The 22,179-nt window shown below is 47.5% G+C and overlaps 1 protein-coding gene across 7 annotated transcripts in view; it reads left to right on the top strand.

The window, feature by feature from the left end:
* Positions 1-22,179, top strand: part of PHC2 (polyhomeotic homolog 2) — a 102,066-nt gene that overhangs the window by 36,975 nt on the left and 42,912 nt on the right. For 3 of the 7 annotated variants that reach the window (XM_037738276.1, XM_037738275.1, XM_037738277.1), the window contains exons 2-6: positions 15,040-15,246; positions 18,088-18,246; positions 19,309-19,386; positions 19,815-19,979; positions 21,697-21,849. In XM_037738276.1, the coding sequence (XP_037594204.1) occupies positions 15,094-15,246; positions 18,088-18,246; positions 19,309-19,386; positions 19,815-19,979; positions 21,697-21,849 (708 nt within the window). In that variant the 5' untranslated portion in view covers positions 15,040-15,093. The remainder of the gene's footprint in view (positions 1-15,039; positions 15,247-18,087; positions 18,247-19,308; positions 19,387-19,814; positions 19,980-21,696; positions 21,850-22,179) is intronic. The other 4 variants (XM_017527985.2, XM_037738278.1, XM_017527987.2 and 1 more) reach the window with 2 other exon arrangements.

Raw genomic sequence — 22,179 nt, 5'->3', positions numbered from 1 at the left:
TTTTTTTTGGCTGATCAAAGGGAATAGTATCAGGCATGATGTAGAGGGGACCATTTTGTAGGAGTGGTAAAAAAGTATGCAAATGTATCAGAAACAAGACAGAATATATGCCAATAACCAAGACTCAGAAGAAAAGATCCTCCCAAGCATCAATCCCCTACAGTGATTTGCTGTCTCCAGTGGGTGAGCCTAACAAGACTCAAAGCTCCTGCCCTGAAGGAAAAAGCCTATTACTAACCTACAGTGGCTCAAATCCCCTTTCTGAGTGCATGTACTAAATGGAATGAACTTGATGCTCTGCAAAGCATTTAGGACTTGAAGTACAGATCATCTCCCTCTTCTGTCTCCAGTGGTGACTTTCATTACCTTTCAGTTCTCAAACATTACAATAGAAAACAATCTCTGTTCCACTTCTGCTTCCCCACCATTCTCCAAGACAGTGGTTCTCAAAGTGTGGTCCCAGGACCAGCAGCCTCGGAAGTCGGGGATAGGTGGGGCTCAGCAATCTGTTTTAACAAACCCTCCAGGTGATTTTGATGTGTGCTCAAGTCTGAGAACCACTGTGGACCTGAAAATTTGCATTTTTAATAAGACCTCACTCTTTGAAAATCTCTGCTCTAAGAATAGAAAAGAGGCGACAATGTGTAATGAGAATTACATTTTCATTCCACCTAGAAAGCCCCCTACCCATTTCCAAAGTCCCAATCAGACCCATCTTTAAAGATCCATCCCAAATGAAACTTTAGCTGATGCAAGTGAAAGTTATCACTTTACAGCTTACTGCGCTTCAGGTGTGCACAAACTAAGGGCCAAATCCAGGTCACAACTTGTTTATGTAAGGCCCTCAAGCTAAGAATAGTATTTACATTTTTTTAATGGTTGGAAGGGGTGAGAAACTGAAGAAGAATATGCAGCAGAGACCATATATGTTCTACAAGGCCTAACCTTGATACTGTCTGTCTGTCCCTTTACAGAGAAAAAAAATGCTGACTCCTGTTATATTTATGTGCTTTTCTTATTTTTTCTCTTAAACTGTTAACTTCTTAAAAACAGAGTCAATATCTGAGTCATTTTTGTTTTGCATTCAGTACCAAACATATAGTAATTGTTCAATAAATATGGAAAAGGCAGATGATGGTAGTTGGGTGAGCTGCTTGGGCAGCTCACAAGTGCTGTGGGAATCCAAAAGAGATGGGCTTTTATACTTGACCACTTTGTGGCTGTCGCATCCGTAAAATAAGAACAATGTTTTTCTCCACCTTAAGTAGATGATGAGCACCCAGAAGTTCATACTAATGGAATTTACTCTAGTAACTAGAATGGTAGAAAGCAGCTGGGAGCTGCCCTGCAGCCTGAAAAACAAGATTAGCATTGAAAATGTCCATAAATGGATAAGTTAACAATAAGCAAAAAGCTTAAAATTTCAGGTGGATTTCTGATGTCCAGTAAAAAGTGTTCATGAAATTGTATACTACCATGGTTAAAGGAGCCCCTAGCGGCGATGCTGCAGGAATTCCACCTGCCCTGTGTTTGCCCAGCCTCTGCTTGAACACCTCCACCAACTAGGAACTCGCTTCCTCATGGCCAGCCCTACTCTACTTTTTAAACAGCTCCAGTTGTTAGGAAGCACTGTTTTCTATTCAGTTGAAATCTATCTTCTTATAATTTCCACCCTGTAGTCCTAGTTCTGCATGCTTAAATTATCAAAATTTGCTACCTACATTTTATAAATACGATAAAAGAGGTAGGGTAGAATTATGCTTGACTGGAAAGAATGGGAGGTTGAGGGGGATCTATCCATTTAGATAATTTTCCCCTGCAAATAGGGAACAGGTTAGAAATACAAAAAGCTAACAGCCAAGACGTATGCTAACCGAGGAAAGGCAAACTTGTGAGTGTGAAATGGAATACAACATTGCAAATATGGCGGGAAGCAAAAAGCTGGTGGTCACAGTAGATCATAGGCCACCCACAGATGTGCATGCCATGTTTCTGCTAGAAAGGAATGTTAATAGCAATTAAAGGCTATTATTTGGGGCAAATGAGGGTAAGGAGACTCCAGAGCTAGGCCCAGGGGACTCTGGAATTGCTTTGTGATTCCAGAGCTATGAAACAGCGGCCAGGACAAGTTGCCAGAGCAGAAGCAAGCAGGAGGAAGTCTCCTGGGAAAGGCTGGGCCCTCTAAGTGGTGGCTGGGCCAAAGCTATGAGGCCTTCAAGAGGGAACTGTCCCAAAGAAGATGGAGGAAAGGAGTGGAGAAAGGAAGCTAGAAATTCGAGTTATACTCCTGCTTATAATGTAAGGTGGGCTTAAGACTAATCCAGACACCCTGAGAACTGATGAAGCATTGCACGAACAATATCCCCAAGAAGAATGTATACGGAATGTTCACCACTCTGGATTTCTAAAATGCTTTTGCTGCACAGAGCTTGGAGTTATATGGGGGATTGAATCCAGTAATAGCAATCTAGTCTCTCTTGCTTCTAGTCTCTCTCACTCCCCCGTCATCCTGCCACACACCGACTACACGCACAGCCCGTGGCTTATGTCTGTCCTGGTTGTCACTTCATCCAACTTCATCTGTAGGTGAGGGGTTTTCTTTTCTTTTCTTTCCTTCCCTTCCCTCCTTCCCTCCTTCCCTCCTTTCTTTCTTCCTTCCTTTCTTTCTTTTTCTTTTCTTTTCTTTCTTTCTTTTTCTTAACAAAAAATTCCTAGGATTTGAGAACAAGGCTTTTGGAAGCCTGGTGGAAACTTTACGTCAAGGCCAAGACTAAGAGTGTAGTCAAAAATTGTAAGGAATTAAAAGCCCACATGTTTGAGAATCTTCCCTTCTCCACATTCGAGGCACTCCCACGTTACAATCTGGACACAAGCTCCAGAGTCAGACTATTCTGGTTTATGCCACTTAATAGTTTTATGATCTTAGAAAAGCTACTTTACCTCTCAGAACTTGTTGCCTCATGTAATTGCTGCTCTGAAGCAATGCTGGAAAGATTAAGAGGCAAAGGAAATTGATCATTATAGAATGCCTGTTCCGTGCTGCACATGGTGCTAGGTGTTTTCTTTCTATGTATTTCTTAGGTGCTTGCATTTTTTAATTTACTTTTCCCAATAATTCCTAATAATTGCTATTTTTAGCACTGTTTCACAGATGAGGAAACCGAGGCCTGTGGAGGTTAAATAACCTGTCTCAGGTCTTCTAGCTGGGGCAGAGACAGGAATCAAAACAGCTTCCTCCAACTATGAAGCTCCTCCTCTTTCTTATAATTCATGACTCCCTGAGGCTGTTTCCAGCATGTGGTGGGCAATCAGGAAAGGTGGGCACCTCTATCCCCTCTCTCCTGTGGGACAGTTGTTTTTGTTTTATATTACTTTTCAATTAAATGATTGCAAATGATTTTGTAAACATTGCTAACAGGACCAGCCTGTTGTGTAGACAATATATGTTGAAATACTTATGAACAGGAAAGTCCTGCAAATGTCAGACATGCCCCAATTATTACTCAGAGTATGATTTCAGGCATACCAGGCAGGGCCTGTGAGAGTTCTAGTTGACATGTTTGCCTTAGATTGACACTGCTGCAGGAGATGACTCTTGTGAGAGAAGCCCTAGTAAACAGAAGGCTATGGGAGCCAAGTTAACTTCATAAGAACTGACTGACCCAGCGAGGACTGGACCAGAATAAGCACAGGTAATTTTGCCTCTTGTGCATGGACTTTGAAACCTTGGTTTCCATTCCTACACCTACCATTTGCTAGCTCTGGGGCTCTGATAAGTTACAAGGCCTCTATGAACCTCAACTGTCTTGTGGGAAAAATGAGGAAGTAATCTCTGTACCAGAAGGTGGCTGTGAGGAATAAATGAGATCATGTCCCTAAGCAAGCAATAAATGGCAAGAATTATTATCATTTACCAGTGGCTGGCCTGAGAACACTGGCATCCTAATGGATAAAAGACCATCTACATACCTAATTAAGGCCCTTGTGATGGGAGTCTATCTATCCCTGGCAGTCTCTCTTTAGAATATATCGAAGTGCTTAAAGCCCCATTCCCTTAGTCTCCTCATAGGGGATGTAAAGGGAAACTCCAAGAGAGGCAGGCTGTACCCTTGGAAGAAGCTCTGGGGGAAGCATGCTCAGATCTTCACAGGAAAACAGGGCACCCAGTACAGTCACTGCTTCTCCAGGGCACTCTTGACGCTAGTGCTCATGAGTCAGCAAACTCCTTGACTCAAGTGTTACAGAGAGTTAAGTGGTACCTGTAGGGCCACTGGTAGGCCTAAGATACAGCCCAATTTTAGGGGTGGAAGAAGAGAAAAAGAAGGTGAGTAAATATTTCTAGATAAGTTTTTAGGCCCTTGAGCTTTATTCTGAAAGCCTGATAATTAGCCGTTTCCCATGATCCCCGTGTTAGCCTAGTCATACTTGTCAGGACATAGCAGTGGCAGAATGGCAGGCGTATCACAGTTTAACCATCAGGCCAGTTCAAGGCTGAGCAGGAGCAGCAGAAAATGGCAAGCTCTAGAAATAGTAGCTGTGTGTATGTGCACATGTGCATGTGTGCTGCGTGGGCTGTGTGTGCGCTTTGTGTATGTGCTTTGTGTACAGTGTGTGTGTGCACACTGTGTGATGTGTGTGTATACCATGTGTGTGCTGTGTGCTTTATGTATGTGCTATGTGCACTTTGTGTGTGCGTGCTATGTGCACCATGTATGCATGTGTGTGTGCTATATGCTTTGTATATATACACTTTGGGTATTTGTGCTGTGTGTGTATGCTGTGTGTGTACTCTGTGGAGAGATTTAGTATGGAGAAATTTTGTTTTTAAGATGAGGTCTCACTACTTTGCCCTGGCTGGTCGTGAACTCCTGTGCTCAAGAAGTCTTCCCACCTCAGCCTGGGTAGCCGGGATCACAGGTGTTCATCACCACACCCAGCTTGGAGAGATTTTTATAGGGGTCTTTTTTTTATAGCAGTCTTTTTTGTGGCCTTGGCTACTGAGATTTCTATGTACAAATCCCCAAAATGCATACCATTATGAAGGCTAAACAAGGAAGAGCTGACTGAGATTATAGCATAAAAAAATTTACTCTGGGCCGGGCGCAGTGGCTCACGCCTGTAATCCCAGCACTTTGGGAGGCGGAGGTGGGCAGATCACCAGAGGCCAGGAATCTGAAACCAGCCTGGCCAACATAGTAAGCCCCATCTCTACTAAAAATATAAAAATTAGCCAGGTGTGGCAGTGCAGGTGTGTAACCCCAGCTACTCAGGAGGCTGAGGCAGGAGAATCACTTGAACCCAGAAAACAGAGGTTGCAGTGAGCCGAGATCATACCACTGTACTCCAGCCTGGACAACAGAGCAAGACTCCATCTCAAAAAAAAAAAATTACTCTGTTACTAGACACAGATTTTTTCTTTGAGTTTATTGAAGGAAATTATAATATCTTTTTTCTCTGAGGGAAAAAAAGTCACTTCTATCCTACCTTAACATACTCTCTTTGTAATCCATACCTAGGCTGTGTTGGATGTTTTAAATGCATTGTTTTCCCTATTATTTAAAACCAATGAAGTCTGCACTCCTGTCCATTTTACAGAAGAGGCAAATGAGGTACAGAGAGGTCAAGTAATTTGGCCAGGGTTGCATTCCTGTATGTGTGTACCCTGCCCTGGCAATGTTTGCTCATTTTTATAGAGTAGAGTTCTCTCCCCTTTTCTAAACCCTCTCATGATACTCTGCCTTTGTGTGATTTTTGTTTCTGGAATGCTTTCTCATACCTGTGTTGTTTCATTTTCCAGAAGCTCTGGGAGGTAGGTAGGGATAAGGTAGGGGTAAGATATTACCATCTCCACGTAATGCTGCTGCCTAGCTCCCACCTAGTCAACGTGTGGCTGAGTCTAGTCCCGGCCTCTGGCCAGAACCTTCTACATCTGCTCTTTGCAGTGACTGCAGTTCCATATCCACCACTTCAACACCACTCATCTTTCATTTTCCCCTCTCATTCCATTCCCAAATCAAAATTTACATTTCCTGGGCCCTGTTAACAGTAGCCATCTAGACCCACAAATTTGAGTAAAGGTGCTAATGGCTGCTAATAGCTTCAAAGGTCCCTTCTCAGATAAGATGGTTATTTCCAGTGTGGTTCAGTATCTTAACCTCGGGTTCCTCAGGAGGTGAAGAGCTTCCCAAAGAGCTTCAAGCTTTATTCATTCCTCATTTAATAAAATCTTACTGTTGCTGGCCCAGCACCATGTTAGGCGTTAGGAATCTAAAAATAATGGAATCACTGCCTAGTGAGTAAAATCAGCAGTCCTGCTATGCTATTAAAGTTCAGAAGAAGGCACCAAATCCAGGCTGGGGTACAGAATGGAAGTCCCTAAGAGGAGCAGACATTATAGCTGAACTGCAAAGGGTGACTGCGCTCTGGCCAGGGAGATGGGGAGTGAGGGGTCTGGGGAGCAGCCTAGGCAGAGGAAAAGGTCTGGACAAGGCATGAGACAGTGTGTGACTAATTCTGGAATCAGCTGTGTGGGGGCACGTGGTAGGCAATGAAGCTGGAGAGAAACAGGAAAATCCCTAAACTGAGTGCTGCCAGCATTCTCTTCTTTCCACATGGAGGTATTCTGAGTTTTCAGCAGGAAAAGAACTATGTTTGGTAACTCTTCCCATCCCAACTTCTAGCCCCTTTTTGCAGGGCTTCATTATGACCATCTTATGGCATCAATGTGATTGCCCTTTTAAATCTCACATTAGAGTTGGTAGTGGGGCCCGTTAGAGCAGTGGCTCTCATACTTCACAAGCATCAGAATCTCCCTGAAGGCTGTGAAAACACAGACTGCTGAGCCCCATTCCCAGAATTTCTGATTCCGTAGGTCTGAAGTGGTGCCTGAAAATTTGCATTTTTGGAGAGTTGCCAAGGGACCACATTTTTTGAGAAGACTTGCATTGAAGCATGCAAAGCTGTTATATTAACAAGGCTGTTTTCAATGCCTTTGCACCCTTTTTACCATTAGTTTCATTTGACCTTTTTAGGCTGGTCAGGTTGAGTATTAGGCAACATAATCATTCCCTAAGGCCACCTTAACAAAGTACCACAAACTGGGTGGCTTAAAACAACACAAATGTATCGTGTCACCGTTCTGGAGGCTGGAAGTATGAAATCCAGGTGTCAGCAGGGCCATGCTCCCCCTGTCCTTCCTTGCCTCTTCCTCGCTTCTGATGGCTGCAGGTGTTCTTTGGCTGTTGGCAGCATAGTTCCAATCTCTGCTTTCATCTTCACATGACTGGCTTCTCCCCATGTGTGCCTGTGTCTCATGTGGCGTCTTTTTATAAGGACACTGCTTATATTTGATTAGGGGCCCACAGAAGACACAAAATGTATATTGCCTTGCCACAGAGCAGTGAGACCAGAGCTGCCCGAGTCTAGACAAACTCATCCATCCCCTGTCCCCAAGCACTCAGCATCTGCACATTGTGGCTTTCACTGTACATCCCTTCCAAAAGACAGCAAATCTTTCTTTTTTCTCCTCATATTCTTCAACCAACGAGCACCAGCTTGCAATAGAAATACTTTATATAACTTACCTTTTATAAATTAGGAAGAAAATAGTAAGGTTTCAGAAAGAGTTTATTCGTTTAAATGTATAGTGTTTTGCTTCACAGTGAAATCATTCTATTTGGATTGCTAGGACTGTATGATCAGCTTTAATTTCTCATCCTTCATTTCTGTCTTTGTTGGCCTTCATTTGCTTACTTTGGTTGCTAGAGACACTAAAGATGGCAACATGCGGAGGACAGGGGAGAAGGAGGAACATTTTGAGGCTGTTTGAGCTGCATTCATCTGGACTGCTCCCAGTGAGTCAGTGGCTTCAAACTGGAACAAATCAGGACACTTATGTTCATCCAGCAGCCGGGAGGTGTAAGGAGGCCTCCCGCAGGACCCCCCAAGATGAGGGAGTCTGAATCTTCTGTTATTATTGCCTTATGCCTCTGGTGGAGAAGCAACCAGAGAGGAGAAGCAGAGCCACAGCAAAGGAATAAGTTCACTCATCTCTTCAGACTCGCCATACCAAGCCACCGCATGATAATACCAGCAGCCATGATGGGCTGACTAGACTTCTCATTTCCTGCCCAGCTCTGATTCCATTAGGAAAAACCTCACCCTGCCTTACCCCAGGGCTTTAGGCTAGACTTGGAGAGCGGTTTTCAGTATCCTTCCCCTCTGCTTTCCCGGAACCTCTGTCACAGCTGTAATCCACAGCAAATGGATTTCCCTGACACTGGGGACAAAGGCCTAGTGTTTACTAGACTTGGCGGCTCCTGGGAGGGCAGAACCATCAGCATTGCTCCAGCTGCTGGTCTCAGGCCCTGTGGGCAGCAGAGACCTATAATAAGATCACTATCCAAGCCAGTTACAGTCAGCACATCATTCAAAGTGGCCCCTTGCGGTTAGGAGCGGAGAAGTGACTGAAATAGGAATCACAGCCCTTCAGAGTTGGGGCTCATACAAAACCACACAGTGAGTGGGAACCCAGAGAAAAACAGACTTCTAGCTCTGGATGTTAGCCATTAATGAAATTTGGCTGTGATTTATATGGGAGTCGGCAGGGATGGGTGGCCTCGGGGAAGAAATAAGAAACTAGTTAGAAGGAAGAGAAGGGAGGAATAAGAGTAGGAATTAAAAGGAAATTGAAAAGGGGTGGGTAAAATGCTGAAAGCCTGCATACTGTGAAAGTTTAAGGATTCAGACTTTCTCATGTGGGTCACCAGAGGCAAGGATGTAAGGAGAGTCCACAGATACCTTAGGAGCCCTCACTGCGACTCCAAAATGCCTCTGCAACTCCCCAGCAGCCAGAGCTTTGGGCGGAAGGAAGGTGGGAGTGGGGAGATACGAAAGCACTGGTTCAAAAAAGGGAACTGTGAGAGAAAAAGTTTGAAAGCTGTTATGTGGGTCCACACTTCCTAATTATGTTTCCTTCTAATTCAAGTTCCCTTCTACTAAGAGACCAATAATGAAGTGACATATGGCTGGACCCTAGCTACTGGCTTCTCCGCAGGGCAAACTTCGCCTCTCTCGTTGATAAGTCCCCAAGACCATGCAGGCAGGAGGTTCCCTAAGGTGCCTTCCTTGGCGCTGGGTGAGAATCAAGGGAGCCACATCACCCTAAGTCACTTACTTCCCCCACACTGGGCCTCCGTTCTTGCATAGGAAAAACAAGGGAGATGATGGTAATGTTCCATTTCTCACACTGGTTGATAGGTACACATGCATATTATCCTTTACATATAAATTAGAGAGGACATTTTGTAAGTATAAATGGACATTAATTAACAATTAGGGAATTAAATTCAGTGATCTCAGTTCGTTTTCAACTGAAAATCTAGAATGCTTTGACATGGACTTTGCCCAGTGTTGCTGAAATAATGGCTCAAGGTGAAGTTGCGGCGAACTTCATGGGAAGTGCTCTGGCTTTGGAGTCAGACCTGGTTTTAAATCCCAGTTCTGTGATGATCTTACATAAATTGCTTAGATATATTTCTCATTGACAAAATTGGGATAATCCTACCTACCCCATAAGGAAGGTCACAGCATCTACAACAGTACTTGACAAGTAGTAAGTGCTCAATAAATATCACTGTTATTAGTATAGACGCCATTGATGGAAGGTACTAAAATGAAATCACAGGTGGTTGATGTTTTAAACTAGTTGGTGAGAAATTTGTGGATGAGATAGAGATTAGGCTTTCAGATGAGGAGTAGGATGGAGTATGGTGCATTTCAAGCAATTTTATTCAACAAACATCTATGGAATGAAGCACAAGGTATTATGGGAAAATATGACATGATCCCACCTCCAAGTGAATCACTTTCTTGTAAGTCTACATTGTAAGTGCTAGGAGAGAGGCGGGCACAGAGTGCCTTAGGAGCAGCCCTCCAGCTGGATGGCTTAAAGGAAGACATTGGAACCGAATTTGAAGGAAGCAAGAGAAGAGTTGGCGGGGTTGTATTCAGTGCATATTTCACAGGACAGACTCAAGTTGTTTTGAAGATCTAAGGAGTTGGCTACATGAAAAATTGAAGGAAGGCATTTCAGGGGAGGGGAATAGCATGAGTGAAACCACAGCAGTAAAAACCACAGAGGTAGGAAGAAGTAAGGTGCCCAAATTCCAAATGACCCGGGCACTTTGGTCACAATGCTGAAACTAGAGAGTCAATTGTGGAAAATGAGGCCAGGAAGGCAAAAAGGGTCAGATCATGGAGGGTTTCACATAGCACATGGAGCAGCTTGGGGAGTGGGGGCATTGGGTGCGCCCAAGAACAGAGGTAATTCAACACATGGTACCGGGACAAATGGACATCCATATGCCCAAACACGGAATAACATATGACCCAGCGATTTCACTGCTAGCTTATACCCAACAGAATAGAAGCAAGGACTCAAGCAGTCCTTGGCATCTAAGCCTTATATGCCAATGGCTTATATGCCAAGGACTTAACATGCCATGTTCATTGCATTGCAACGTTATTCACAATAGCCAAAAGGTGGAAACAACCCAGGTGTTCATCAACAGATGAATGGACAAACAAAATGTAGTATGTATATAGGTATGCAATGAAAAATATTATTCAGCTATAGAAGGGAAATTCTAATACGTGCTACAGCATGAGTGAACTTTGAAAACATGCTAAGTGAGACAAGCCAGACATAAAAGGACAAATATTGTATGCTTCCATTTATGTGAGCTATCTAGAACAGGCAAATTCATAGAGACTGAAAGTAGATTAGAGGTTAGGGGACAGGCGGGAGGACAAGGGGGACTGGAGTTACTGCTTCATGGTCACGGTGTTTCTGTTTCAGGTCATGAGAAAGTTCTGGGAATAGATGGCGGTGATTGTTGCGTAACAGTGTGAGAGCAGTTAATAGTACTGATTTGCACACTTAAAATCTAGTCACATTCTGACCTTCCCTCCTCTATCCTTTACATGAGCAATTGAGAGAGAGAGAGCAATCAAGAGAGTGAGAGAGCACACTTGAAAGCCAGCCACAGCTATCAAAAGCATGAGCTAGAACAGAGGGTGCAAGCCGGGACAGAAAGGAATGTGAGCATGTGCTATCCAGGGAGTAAGAGAGAGCGTGTGTGAGACTTAAAGAGACAGACCTACTGATCAGGCCTGGGAGGGCAGATGCCCAGAGAGGGGCAGACCGAAAGTGACAGAAGAGGGAACTGGAGCATGTGCAGGCAGGATGTGGGTACTGGGAGAGCTACAGGGAGCCAGAGGCAGAGGGAGACCAGTCAAGGGCAGGCGGCCTGGGAAACAGCAAGAAGGTCAAGAGTGGGGGAGAGAGCTCATTAGAGGGAAACTGAGGTACCAGTCTGGATCAATCACAGTGGGGCAAGAGGGCAAGAGTGGGAGCAAGAGTGAGGGGGAGGACATGCTCATATTTGAGAGAGCCATGGCACAGCGAGGGAGGGTGAGCACATGGAGGATGCACCCCCCCAAGGAGAAGCTCTGAGAAATCAGTGGTGAAAGGGAGCATGAGCGTAGGTGTGAGAGAGGGCAGGGAAAGAGTGGGAAAACCAGGGACTGGGGAACCGAAAACTACTGACACAGAAAAGACATGGGTTTGGGGGCAGTGGTAGCGGTGGGGGCAAGGTGGGGAGACAGTAGGCGGGAAGGCAAACCTAGAACAGAAGACAGAAGAAAGGCTTGCTTGCCTACAGGAGGAGACAGGCAGCAAGAGTGCGGGAAGGGTGCTGTGCCCACGTGCCCAGGTTGCTGCAGTAAGTCTCTCTCCCCTGCATGGGGAGCAGTGGCTGGCCTGGCCTATGCAGTTTTTCTGTAAAGGAATGCCATGCTCCTGTTAGAATTTTGTCTTATTTCTTAACACAATTTGAGTGTACACTCTCCACAGTATCTGCCCTAGCTGCTGCTAAAGGAAAAATAAATAGAAATGATAACCCCCAAACTGAGCAGCTTATGAAGGAGATAGCAACAGGATATTAATGATTACTTTGGCTCTTTGCACTATCATGCGCTCATTAATGCAAAAAATGGTATTTTCTTTTCCTATTAAATGGGTAGAAGGAACAGCCTATACAAGCAGAAAACTGAACATCTGTGGTAGGGTGACAAACAAATATTATTTTTACATGTAGGGAGGAATGGGTAGAAGGAACAGACTATACGCACTCTCTGTTCTAGCTCATGCGTTTGATAGCTATGGCTGCCTTTGAAGTGTGCTTTCTCACTCTCTTGATTGCTCTCTCTCAATCGCTCATGTAAAGGATAAAGGAGGGAAGGTCAGAATATGACCAGATTTTTTTAAGTGTGTAATTCAGTACCATTAACTACACTCACAGAAATAGAACTGAGACTTGATCATCCAGGATGTAGATTATTCTACCATCTTAATTTGCTGTGGTTGCTGCCCTATTTTCCCATTTTATTTTTTATATTTATAAGCACTTCAGTTGAGGTTTTCTAGTGTGGAATGAAAAGCAAGAAATGAAACCCAATTCTGGCCAAGATTTCGGGAAAGGGAGGTGAGACTTTGAACTAAGAGAAGATGCTGGGATTCTATGGGGTAGTCTGTGTTTGAATGGAACTATCATTTACTGATTTGTTGATTGATGATCCTTAAAATTTCAATTGAATCATCTTTACAATTAGTTTTCACTTTCTCTGAGATCAGAAATTATACCTCCTATCACTTTACGCAGCCTAATTTTCCCTCCCTAGAACATGAGATAAAGTGGATTTTGACAGCGCCAGGGCATAGGAAATACTTGTTGACTTTGCTGCTTCATTGATTTCCGCATCATCATCATCATCATCATAAGCATCCTTAGTGCGTCAGTAGCCATAATAAGGCCAAGCACTGAGTGCAGCTCAGGACAAAGGGAATTAATTCATGGACAAGCACCTTGCCCTGTGGCAGTAAAAGCAGACATAAGAACATAAGGAAAAATCACTGCTTAAAGAGTCAGGTCAAGAGTGCAGCTTGCAGGCTGCTACACTGCCTTGGAAATCATAAACAGCTTGCTGCCTGCCACCTGGGAGTGGCTTGGGTTTCCAGACTCCCAACAGTCCTGTCTTTTAGCCTTCACCCACACTTTTTTCAGCCCACAGTGAAATTCACCCAGTCTGAAGAAGGGAGCCTGAGAAATGATAACCCCCAAACTGAGCAGTACTGGGGAGACAGCAACAGGACATTAATGATTACTTTGGCTCTTTGCACTAATCATGCTCTCATCAGTGTGAAAAATTGTATTTTCTTCACCTAGTAAATGGGTATACTCTACAAGGAGATGATTGAATGTCTGTGATGGGGTGACAAACAAATTTTATGTTTACGTGTAGAAAGGAATAGGTAGAAGGAACAGCCTATACACAGAAATGAGGATTTTTAGAGCATGGAAAAAGAAAAAAAAGAGGAACTTAAACTCAGATCTGGGTGTGCCTCTCCCATTGCCCTTTCCTTCTTTCCCAGTCCCTCTCCACTGACAAGCACATAGACTCAAGGGAAGATGCAATTTCCAGTTCTGTAGTCAGACCATAGGATGGGCCCTGAAGGAATTTCTGGCCATCCTTGCTGACTGGGATAGGAGGTTCCAGAAGCCTCTGCCAATTCCAACTCAGGAGATGCCCGATCTATTGTATCCAGGCAGTGAGAACCAGGCCACAAGAGCCAGTGCTTACAGAGCGTGCAGGATATGGTTGGCATATATCATCACTTTTCTTTTTGTTCACAACAGCCCATATCCTATCGCATCTAATAGATTAAGAAACAGGTGAGACAAGTGTGACATGCCAGGACTTGCCAGCTAGAAAGTGGCAGACCCAGGCCAAAACCAAGTCTTTCTGATTCCAAAACCTGAGATTTTAACCAAATTGCTCAATATGTTTCCCTGCTGAGCGTTAGATCCAGAGGGTACTCGGCAAGTACATACTTAATGAAGATGGAGACCTCAAACACGCTTAAGCTCTTCCAGCTTTGAAAACTAAACTGTAGTGTTTTTTTTTTGTTTGTTTGTTTGTTTGTTTGTTTGTTTTCTTAGATGGAATTTCGTTCTGTCAACCAGGCTGGAGTGCAATGGCTCGATCTCGGCTCACTGCAACCTCCGCCTCCCAGGTTCAAGCGATTCTCCTGCCTGCCTCAGCTTCCCAAGTAGCTGGGACTATAGGCACATGCCACCATGCCCGGCTAATTTTTTGTATTTTAGTAGAGATAGGATTTCACTGTGTTGCCCAGGCTGATCTCGAACTCCTGAGCTCAGGCAATCCACTCGTCTCAGCCTCCCAAAGTGGCTAATGCCTGTAATCCCAGCACTTTGGGAGGCCGAGGCAGGCGGCTCACTTGAAGTCAAAAGTTCAAGACCAGCCTGGCCGACATGGCAAAACCCTGTCTCTATTAAAAATACAAAAAATTAGCTAGGCATGGTGGCAGGCACCTGTAATCCCAGCTACTCAGGAGGCTAAGGCATAAGAATCGCGTGAACCCGGGAGATGGAGATTGCAGTGAGCCAAGATCATGCCACTGCACTCCAGCCTGACTGACAGAGCGAGACTCCAGTCTCAAAAAGCAGAGACCTCAGTTCCCAAGTGGCACCAGCACAGGCTGTTTGGAAAGCTGGAAAGCTGATGTATACACTGTACAGTTGTCACTTGGTATCCACAGAGAACTGGTTCCAGGAACGCCCTTGGATGTCAAAATTCATGGAAGCTCAAGTCCCTGATACAAAGTGGCATAATATTTGCATATAACTGACCCACATCCTCCTATATATTTTACACTATCTCTAGATTACTTACAATACCTCATACAATGTAAACGCTATGCAAATAGTTGTTACACTGTATTGGTTAGGGAATAATGACAAGAAAAAAGTACATGTTCAGTATAGACACTGTCTTTTGAATATTTTTGATCCGTGGTTGGTTGAATCCATGGATGTGAAACCCACAGATACTCAAGACCAACAGATACTCTCTAGTAAGCATCTGTCAAACAGTTCACTTCCGCCTCTTCCCTCCTAGCATCTGCCTGCCCTTCTGCCATCCGAGCACCCTGACTGCGCCACACTGCAGGTCATGGAGAATGAGCTGCCAGCCCCGCACACATCTAGCAGTGCCTGTGCCCCCAGCAGTACCAGTGGGGCCAGCAGCAGCAGTGGTGGAAGCAGCCGCCCTGCTGGGCCCCAGATTTCTGTGTACAGTGGTATTCCTGACCGGCAGACCGTGCAGGTAAGATTCTAATTGATCCAGGAATTAAACTCCTTATTCGTCTCCAGGGCTAGCCAGGAGGAGGTGCTGGGACTATCTGGTGGAATAATCTGGATGTGGACTGTAGAACAAGCACAGGAGAGTGAGTTAGTAGATACACATTGTGTATAGTTACGAGGGTGAAGGATGCAAAATGGCCCAATCAGGGAGTTTGGAGGACACATGTGTGTAAGAGTAAAGGGCAGACAAGTAACAATAACAGCACATGACCAAGAGCTGCTCAGCCATCACCCACACCCATTCTCTAAATGACCATTGCCCAGTGAAGAACAGATCTCACTTTTTCAAAGACCAAAAGCCAAAAAAGAACCCCCCAATAAGCCTTTGTCATTGCAGCTTTTTACCTTCTCCCCTAAAGTGGCAGTTGGCAAGTGTCATCCACAAGGCCTTCCAGGCAGCGACTCACTGCTCCTAAATGTAGTCAGGGCCATCTGCTGTGTGCCCGACACAGTCCTAAGCATTTTGCATATTTATCCTTTTGGTTGTTATTAGGCATAATTCTGTAGTTGAGAAAACTGGGGCTCAGAGAAGGTAACAACTTGTTCAAGGTCATTCAGGTAAAGAAAAAAAAACTGAACCTAACACTCACCCCAGACTTGTGTTCTTAATCACTACATTTGAGGTTCCTGGATAATACAGGCAGAAAAGAGAGACCACAGCCGATAAGTGTTTACTCCCAGTGACTTTGCTATTACAGTTTGGATATACTAGAAAAGTGACCTCATCCTGCTTTGGCCTTAGGTCCAGATAAGGGAACAGGAGAACAGCCGCAGCAGACAGTAAGAGGGCCTGAAAACCTGAGTTAGAGAAGATGCCGTCAGATGCCCAGGACTCTTCCCTCTCCCGGTTGTTTCCACCTCATGCTTAGTGACTCCACATTTCCTGCTCCTACCCTTGCCCGCAGCCCCAGCCCCTGGCCCATCATGCATGAGGACCTTAGCTCTGGTTTCTAGCCACGACATTTGGTTGTACCCACTCCTGCCACTCATCACAGTTCGAGGCACAAGGGGGTCTTGGGTTCTGCTCTGGCGACTGGAATCACCCAAGGTAGCACGCAGAACCATCCTGGGCTCCTCCTGTCTCCCTTCATTAACATCGCGTCATGAGGAAGGGTCACAGTATCTCAACTACGCGGGCTGGACTGCTGGACTCACTTTCAGGAGTCTAACAGAAAGGCCTAGACAAAGGGAATAAGGAAAAATAATTCTGGGAGATCAGGAGAGAAAAAGAATGGAGTTAAAATAAAACAGTATCTCAGAGAGGACCGTTCATGTCAGAGGAGTGGAATCTGGGGAAGCATGCGGAAGAGTTGAGATAGGGATGTCTGGGGAGGCACCAGAGCCTTTGAGGATCTGCAATACCAGGCTGTTTTTACAGAACCCCAAATCTGAGCCAAAGCCTGTTTTGTCCTAGAGCTGTCAGCCCTAGAAGTCACACCAAGCTGGGGAAAGCCTGTCCGGCCCCTGGGCCCCATCCTGGCAAGGCTTGCTCACCAAGACAGGGTCTAGGGTCAGGAGCTGCCTGTGGCCAGGGATTCAGCAGAGGTAAGGGTAGAAAACGGGGAAGCCTGGTCAAGGCCAGTGCAGGGCATCAACTGGAAAGAGATGGCAGGAGGGTGACCAGTGGGAGAAGGCAGGAGAAGCATCTCTGGGACTCAGGGGAAAAGGCACTCTCTGTTCTTTGTTCCTGGAGATGGGGACGATCAAAGGGCAGCCTTTTGTCCTTTCCAGGAGATCACCCAATCCCATCAGGAAAGAAGGAACAAGCAATAAGGCCAGGGAATGGGAGACAATAGCTAAAAAAGAAGGAAAGATGGAGAGAAAGAGAGAGGGAGGGAAAGAATAAAAGGGGGCCAGGTACAGTGGTTCATGCCTATAATCCCAGCACTTTGGGAGGCCGAAGTGGGCAGATAACCTGAAGTCAGCAGTTCAAGACTAGCCTGTCCTACATGATTAAACCCCATCTCTACTAAAAATACAAAAAAATTAGATTAGCAAGGTGTGGTAGTAGGCAACTGTAATTCTCTCTACTTGGGAGGCTGAGGCAGAAGAATTGCTTGAACCTGGGAGGCGGAGGTTGCAGTGAGCCAAGGTCGCACCATTGCACTCCAGCCTGGGCAATAAGAGTGAAACTCCATCTCAAAAAAAAAAAAAAAAGAATAAAAGGGGAGTGTGCTGTCCCTGTGGCACTGGCCTGCTCTGCAAGGCCCAGGCAACCTTCTTCTAAGGGATTGATGGGACTCTGAGAAGCTGTGGGCAAAGCCTGGGGAGCAGCCCTGGGCCTAGCCTCAAGGACAAGGCATTGTCTCCGCCTGAATTTGCCTGTGGCCAGCTGTTGCTGAAGCTGGCGTAGGCCCCTTGCTGACTTGGCTCTTCCCTCCCACCCCATTCTTCTCCCTGCCTTATTGAGCTTCACCCTCATCTGAGGATGCAGAGTGACAGAGGGAGAGGAGTGCTGGACAAGCCTGCTGGAGACACCTCTGTCCCCCTGAGCCTCCCTACTGCCCAAGAGTTGGTTAAAGCCTGGTGTGCAGCTCTGATTCTCCTCACTGAGGCAGTTGATGCAGGAGCAGGCTGTGCTGGGGAGGAGCTGCAGAGAGAGGCAAGATAGACAAGGTTAGACATGATACAGAAGCTCTGAGAACAGGTGTCCTCCCACTGCCCTAGAGAGTGGCCACAATTGGTTATGGTGGTGGCCACAGATCCTGGCATCTCCCAAGGTTAGACCTGGAAGGCGTTACTGCCAAAGGGGTGTCCTGTGTGGCAACTGCCAGCCTGGCTCTTCCCCTCCCTCCCTCCTCAGGTGATCCAGCAGGCCCTGCACAGACAGCCCAGCACGGCCGCTCAGTACCTGCAGCAGATGTACGCTGCCCAGCAGCAGCACCTCATGCTGCAGACCGCAGCACTCCAGCAGCAGCACCTCAGCAGCGCTCAGCTCCAGAGCCTGGCGGCCGTGCAGCAGGTGAGACTGGGGAAGGACCTCAAGGCTGGTGCCAGTTATCCTGGTTGTGGAGGCAAAAGGGAGAGGAAGCAGGCACCGCACCCACGCTTCACATCCTTCTCTTACTGCATCCTAACAGAGTCCTTGTGAAGCGGGCACTACTGTCATTATCTCCTTTTGGCAGATGCAGGACAGGGCCCAAGGTCATGCAGCTAGTGAGTGGAGTAGCAGGATTCTAGACCAGGGAAGAAGTGCTGGGAGCCCCTGTTCTAACCACATCACCGCAGATCTAAGGAGGACCGTGGGTTCCAAGGAAGCATTCACAAACAAAGGGCACTGCCTGGTTAGCTTGTCTGAGAGCCTCCCATTGTGGCTCTCTCTCCTTCTTGGCTGAGAACACATTCATTCATCCATTCAGCAAAACATTTTATGTACCTTCTGTGTGCAAAGTTTATATCAGGCACTGGGTATACGGAGCACCCTGTCTTCCTGGCGCTCATAATGGAAGACAGCAAGTAAACAGAAACTAAAATAGCCAAGGGAACAAAATATTTAAATCCCTATGTTATAATAAGCACTATGAAAGAGAACAGATTGCTCCGACCGAAGGACAAAGCGGATGGCCTTGCATTGCATGGTCAGGGAAGGCCTGTCTGCTGGAGTAAAACTGGAGCTGACACTTGAAGGATGAGAAGCTGGCTATGGGGAGAGGGGCAGTTTGGACACTCCAGCTCATGTCTGCAGATTCTCTGTGGGGCTGCGCTAGCCAGGTGTGATGGTGGTAGAGTTGAGGGCTCCACACACCGAAGGCAGTGGCCTGATAGCTGGAGTGCTCAGTGGCAGTGCCTGGGCTTACTCAGTCCTCTCAGCAATCCTATCAGGCAGGTACTGCTACCATCCCCACCTTATTCACAGAGGAGGCGGGTTCTTGCTTTGGACCACACAGAGGAGGCAGGTTGGGGGCTGACCTCCAGAGGCTGCTGGCCTTAACACCAGCCTGCAGCACCTCCTGTGGATAATGAGAGCCCAGGAGTGCCTGGGGGAGGTCTGGGACTCTAACAAGAGAAGTTTGTTCTTTTCTAGGCAAGCCTGGTAGCCAACAGACAAGGCAGCACTTCAGGCAGCAATGTGTCTGCGCAGGCCCCGGTCCAGTCATCTTCGGTGAGTAGAACGGGGGAGCAGCAGGAGTCAACAGCCCCAGGACCAAAAAGCCCATGCGTTCCCACACCCAGTTGTGGTGAATCCGTAGCCATGTAGCATCATGGCTGGAATCTGTTGCTCTTGCCAGGAGAAGAAAAAAAAGACATGTCTCTTACTGACCTTTAGGTTAGTAACTCCCTGTCATTCTCCCAGTGTCAGTGCTCTCTGCTGATAGCTGAGTTCTCTCAACATCGATCCCCCTGCAGCTTTGCACCAAGGTCAGAGATGGGGCAGGGCAGGGGGATGCGCCGAGGCTAAGGACCACAAATGGTCCTGAAGGAGGCTGAATAAACCAAGGAACAGGAGAGCGGGCAGAAAGAAATGGATGAGGTGGACACAGTTCACCAGAAGAACCTTCTGTCTCCTACCTCGCATGTCTCTCTCATCAGATCAACCTGGCAGCCTCCCCAGCAGCAGCCCAGCTCCTCAACCGGGCCCAGAGCGTGAACTCTGCAGCAGCCTCAGGCATCGCTCAGCAGGCCGTGCTCTTGGGCAACACGTCGTCCCCAGCCCTGACTGCAAGCCAAGCGCAGATGTATCTGAGGGCACAGATGGTGAGTAACCATGGCCAGGGCGGTGGCTCAGGGGCACCAGAAAGACAGAGGCAGAGAAGCTGGGAGCTGGGAGATGGAGAAGGATGGGGAGGAAGCACTAGGGGCAGGGGCAGGAGGTAAGAGGTGGGATAAAGAAGGGGGCCTGGAAGGCTGAGTGGGAGCTTTGGTACAGGCTCAATGAGTCACGAAGGGTGGGGCTCCAGGCTGAAACAGAGAAAGTTACCTGGGATGCTACCTTTCCTTCTCTTCCTAGAGTGAAACGGAAGTGTCCCCTTCTTATCAGAAACTACTCAAAATTAATCAGGTGGGCAGAGGGGTTCATGCCCAGGTGGTCCCGGACACCCAGACATCCATGTGTGCTCGACAGAAATGGGGTCTTCCCCTTCCTACCAACCTTACAAGGACTGGCCACCTCTAACTCAGGGGCCAAAGATGCTTTCCAGCTTCAGGGCATGCTGCTGCTCCCACTGTCCCCCCAGCAGGGCCCCCATTCTAATCAAGGTCAGCTGAGCTTGTTTGGGCAGTATGTACTCAGGTGACATCAGCTCTTTCCTTTGCACCATCCCTGAGGGATGTAAAGGTTCTTAGGAGCCTACCAGGTCCCTAAGATTTAGGAGAATGTCCTGGGAAAATGGCAGCACACTCCCTGGGCGGCAGTAGCATGCAGCCCCAGGTAGGGCTCAGTCACTGTGGGTCATGTCCCTGCCTCCCATTCTGATGTCTGCTCCTTCGGCCCCTTGACACACTATCCGGAAGGTAACACAGTCCTATCCCTCCCTTTGTTCTTACGGCCAGAACTTGACGCTTGGATCTTGTCTGGTCTTGTTCCCGCTCATTTGTTCTTGGCTCTGAGTTCATCATTTGAGGCCCATCTCCATCCCCAGGGAATAGCCTCTTACCCACAAGGCATGACGTAGACTTCCATTTCCTAGGGAACTGGACAGCCACACTGTGATGCTGCCCAAAGCTGACTCTGTCTCTATGTCCTACTCCGCTGGGGTCGACACCTGCCTGTCTGCCTCCCTCCCCGGAGCAGGGCATACACCCACAGAGAGGCAAGCACAGCTGTGCTATCCCAGAGTTCTAGGGATAGCACCCTGTCAAGGCAGCAGCACGTCCACACTGATGCAGTGCTAGACTCCCACGGAAGTGACCTGCACCCCGCAGGACGGGATTCAGACCCGAGGACGGCTCCAGGCGGTCCGCCTCCTCCACTGTTGTTGTCTCTGGGCCCCTCTAAATCTAAATTTGACTAGAAAAAGACCAAAAGTATCAGCGAACTTGATCCCCTGGGGGACAGTCTTGTCCTGGCTGAGCCCTGGGGTCAACAGTGGGTTAGAACTGGAAGGTGGTCCTAGGGCGTCGGTCTCAGCCCACGGTCCCTGCTTCCCAGGATGTTGAGGAGGCGGTGGCTTCAGTGTATCCTGGGAATATTGGTCTCCTCTAGGATGAGCCCTTCTCAGAGGATTCTGAAGGGAACTCAGCTTTGGTGTAGGCCAGAGCAGCTCTCCCCACGCCACCCCTGCACCCAGCCTGGGTCAGGACGCCAGGAGCCGCTGGAGAAAGGCAGGCGCTCCCCTCGGACTCCCCCTTTTCCTTGCTTTTCTACTTCTACCATCCTGACCTCCCCCATAGCCACTCCTGGGCTAAGCAGTTGTGTCCTGTGGCTAAGCCCACATCGGGCAGGTAAAAGGCACCTCGTTTCCTGTGATTCCAGGCCCAGCCAGGTAACCTGGTGCAGGTAGCTAGGAGCCTAGGCGGCACTGTTCCTTTGTCCCCTCAGCTCATCTTCACGCCCACGGCCACCGTCGCTACTGTGCAGCCTGAGCTCGGCACTGGCTCCCCCGCCCGGCCCCCCACCCCCGCCCAGGTGAGGACTCCATGCTTGTGGGAGGGCAGGGGGGTGGGCACCCCTGTAGAGGGGCACTGATGCTGGGGATGGGCACAAGGAGAGGCTGGGATCGGCTAGGAAAGCAGGTGGGAGACAGGACACCCCAGCACCCCCAGGCCTGCACAGCCACTATCCTCCAGAAGGCCTCGGCCCCTCCTGGCTCTGTTTTGCTCCCTCAAACACACGTCAGGAGCCAGAAGGCAGCCTGCTGAGGCCAACATGATTGCCAGGGAGGGGTGGGCTGTGCTACCTCTGTACCTTACACCTGCCCCAGGTTAGCTGGTCTGGCTCCTGCTGCTTCAGAAGTGG

Source organism: Cebus imitator, unplaced genomic scaffold (assembly GCF_001604975.1).
Source record: "Cebus imitator isolate Cc_AM_T3 unplaced genomic scaffold, Cebus_imitator-1.0 Scaffold51, whole genome shotgun sequence".
Lineage (NCBI taxonomy): Eukaryota > Metazoa > Chordata > Mammalia > Primates > Cebidae > Cebus > Cebus imitator.
This window is presented reverse-complemented; position numbering and strand designations above follow the sequence as displayed.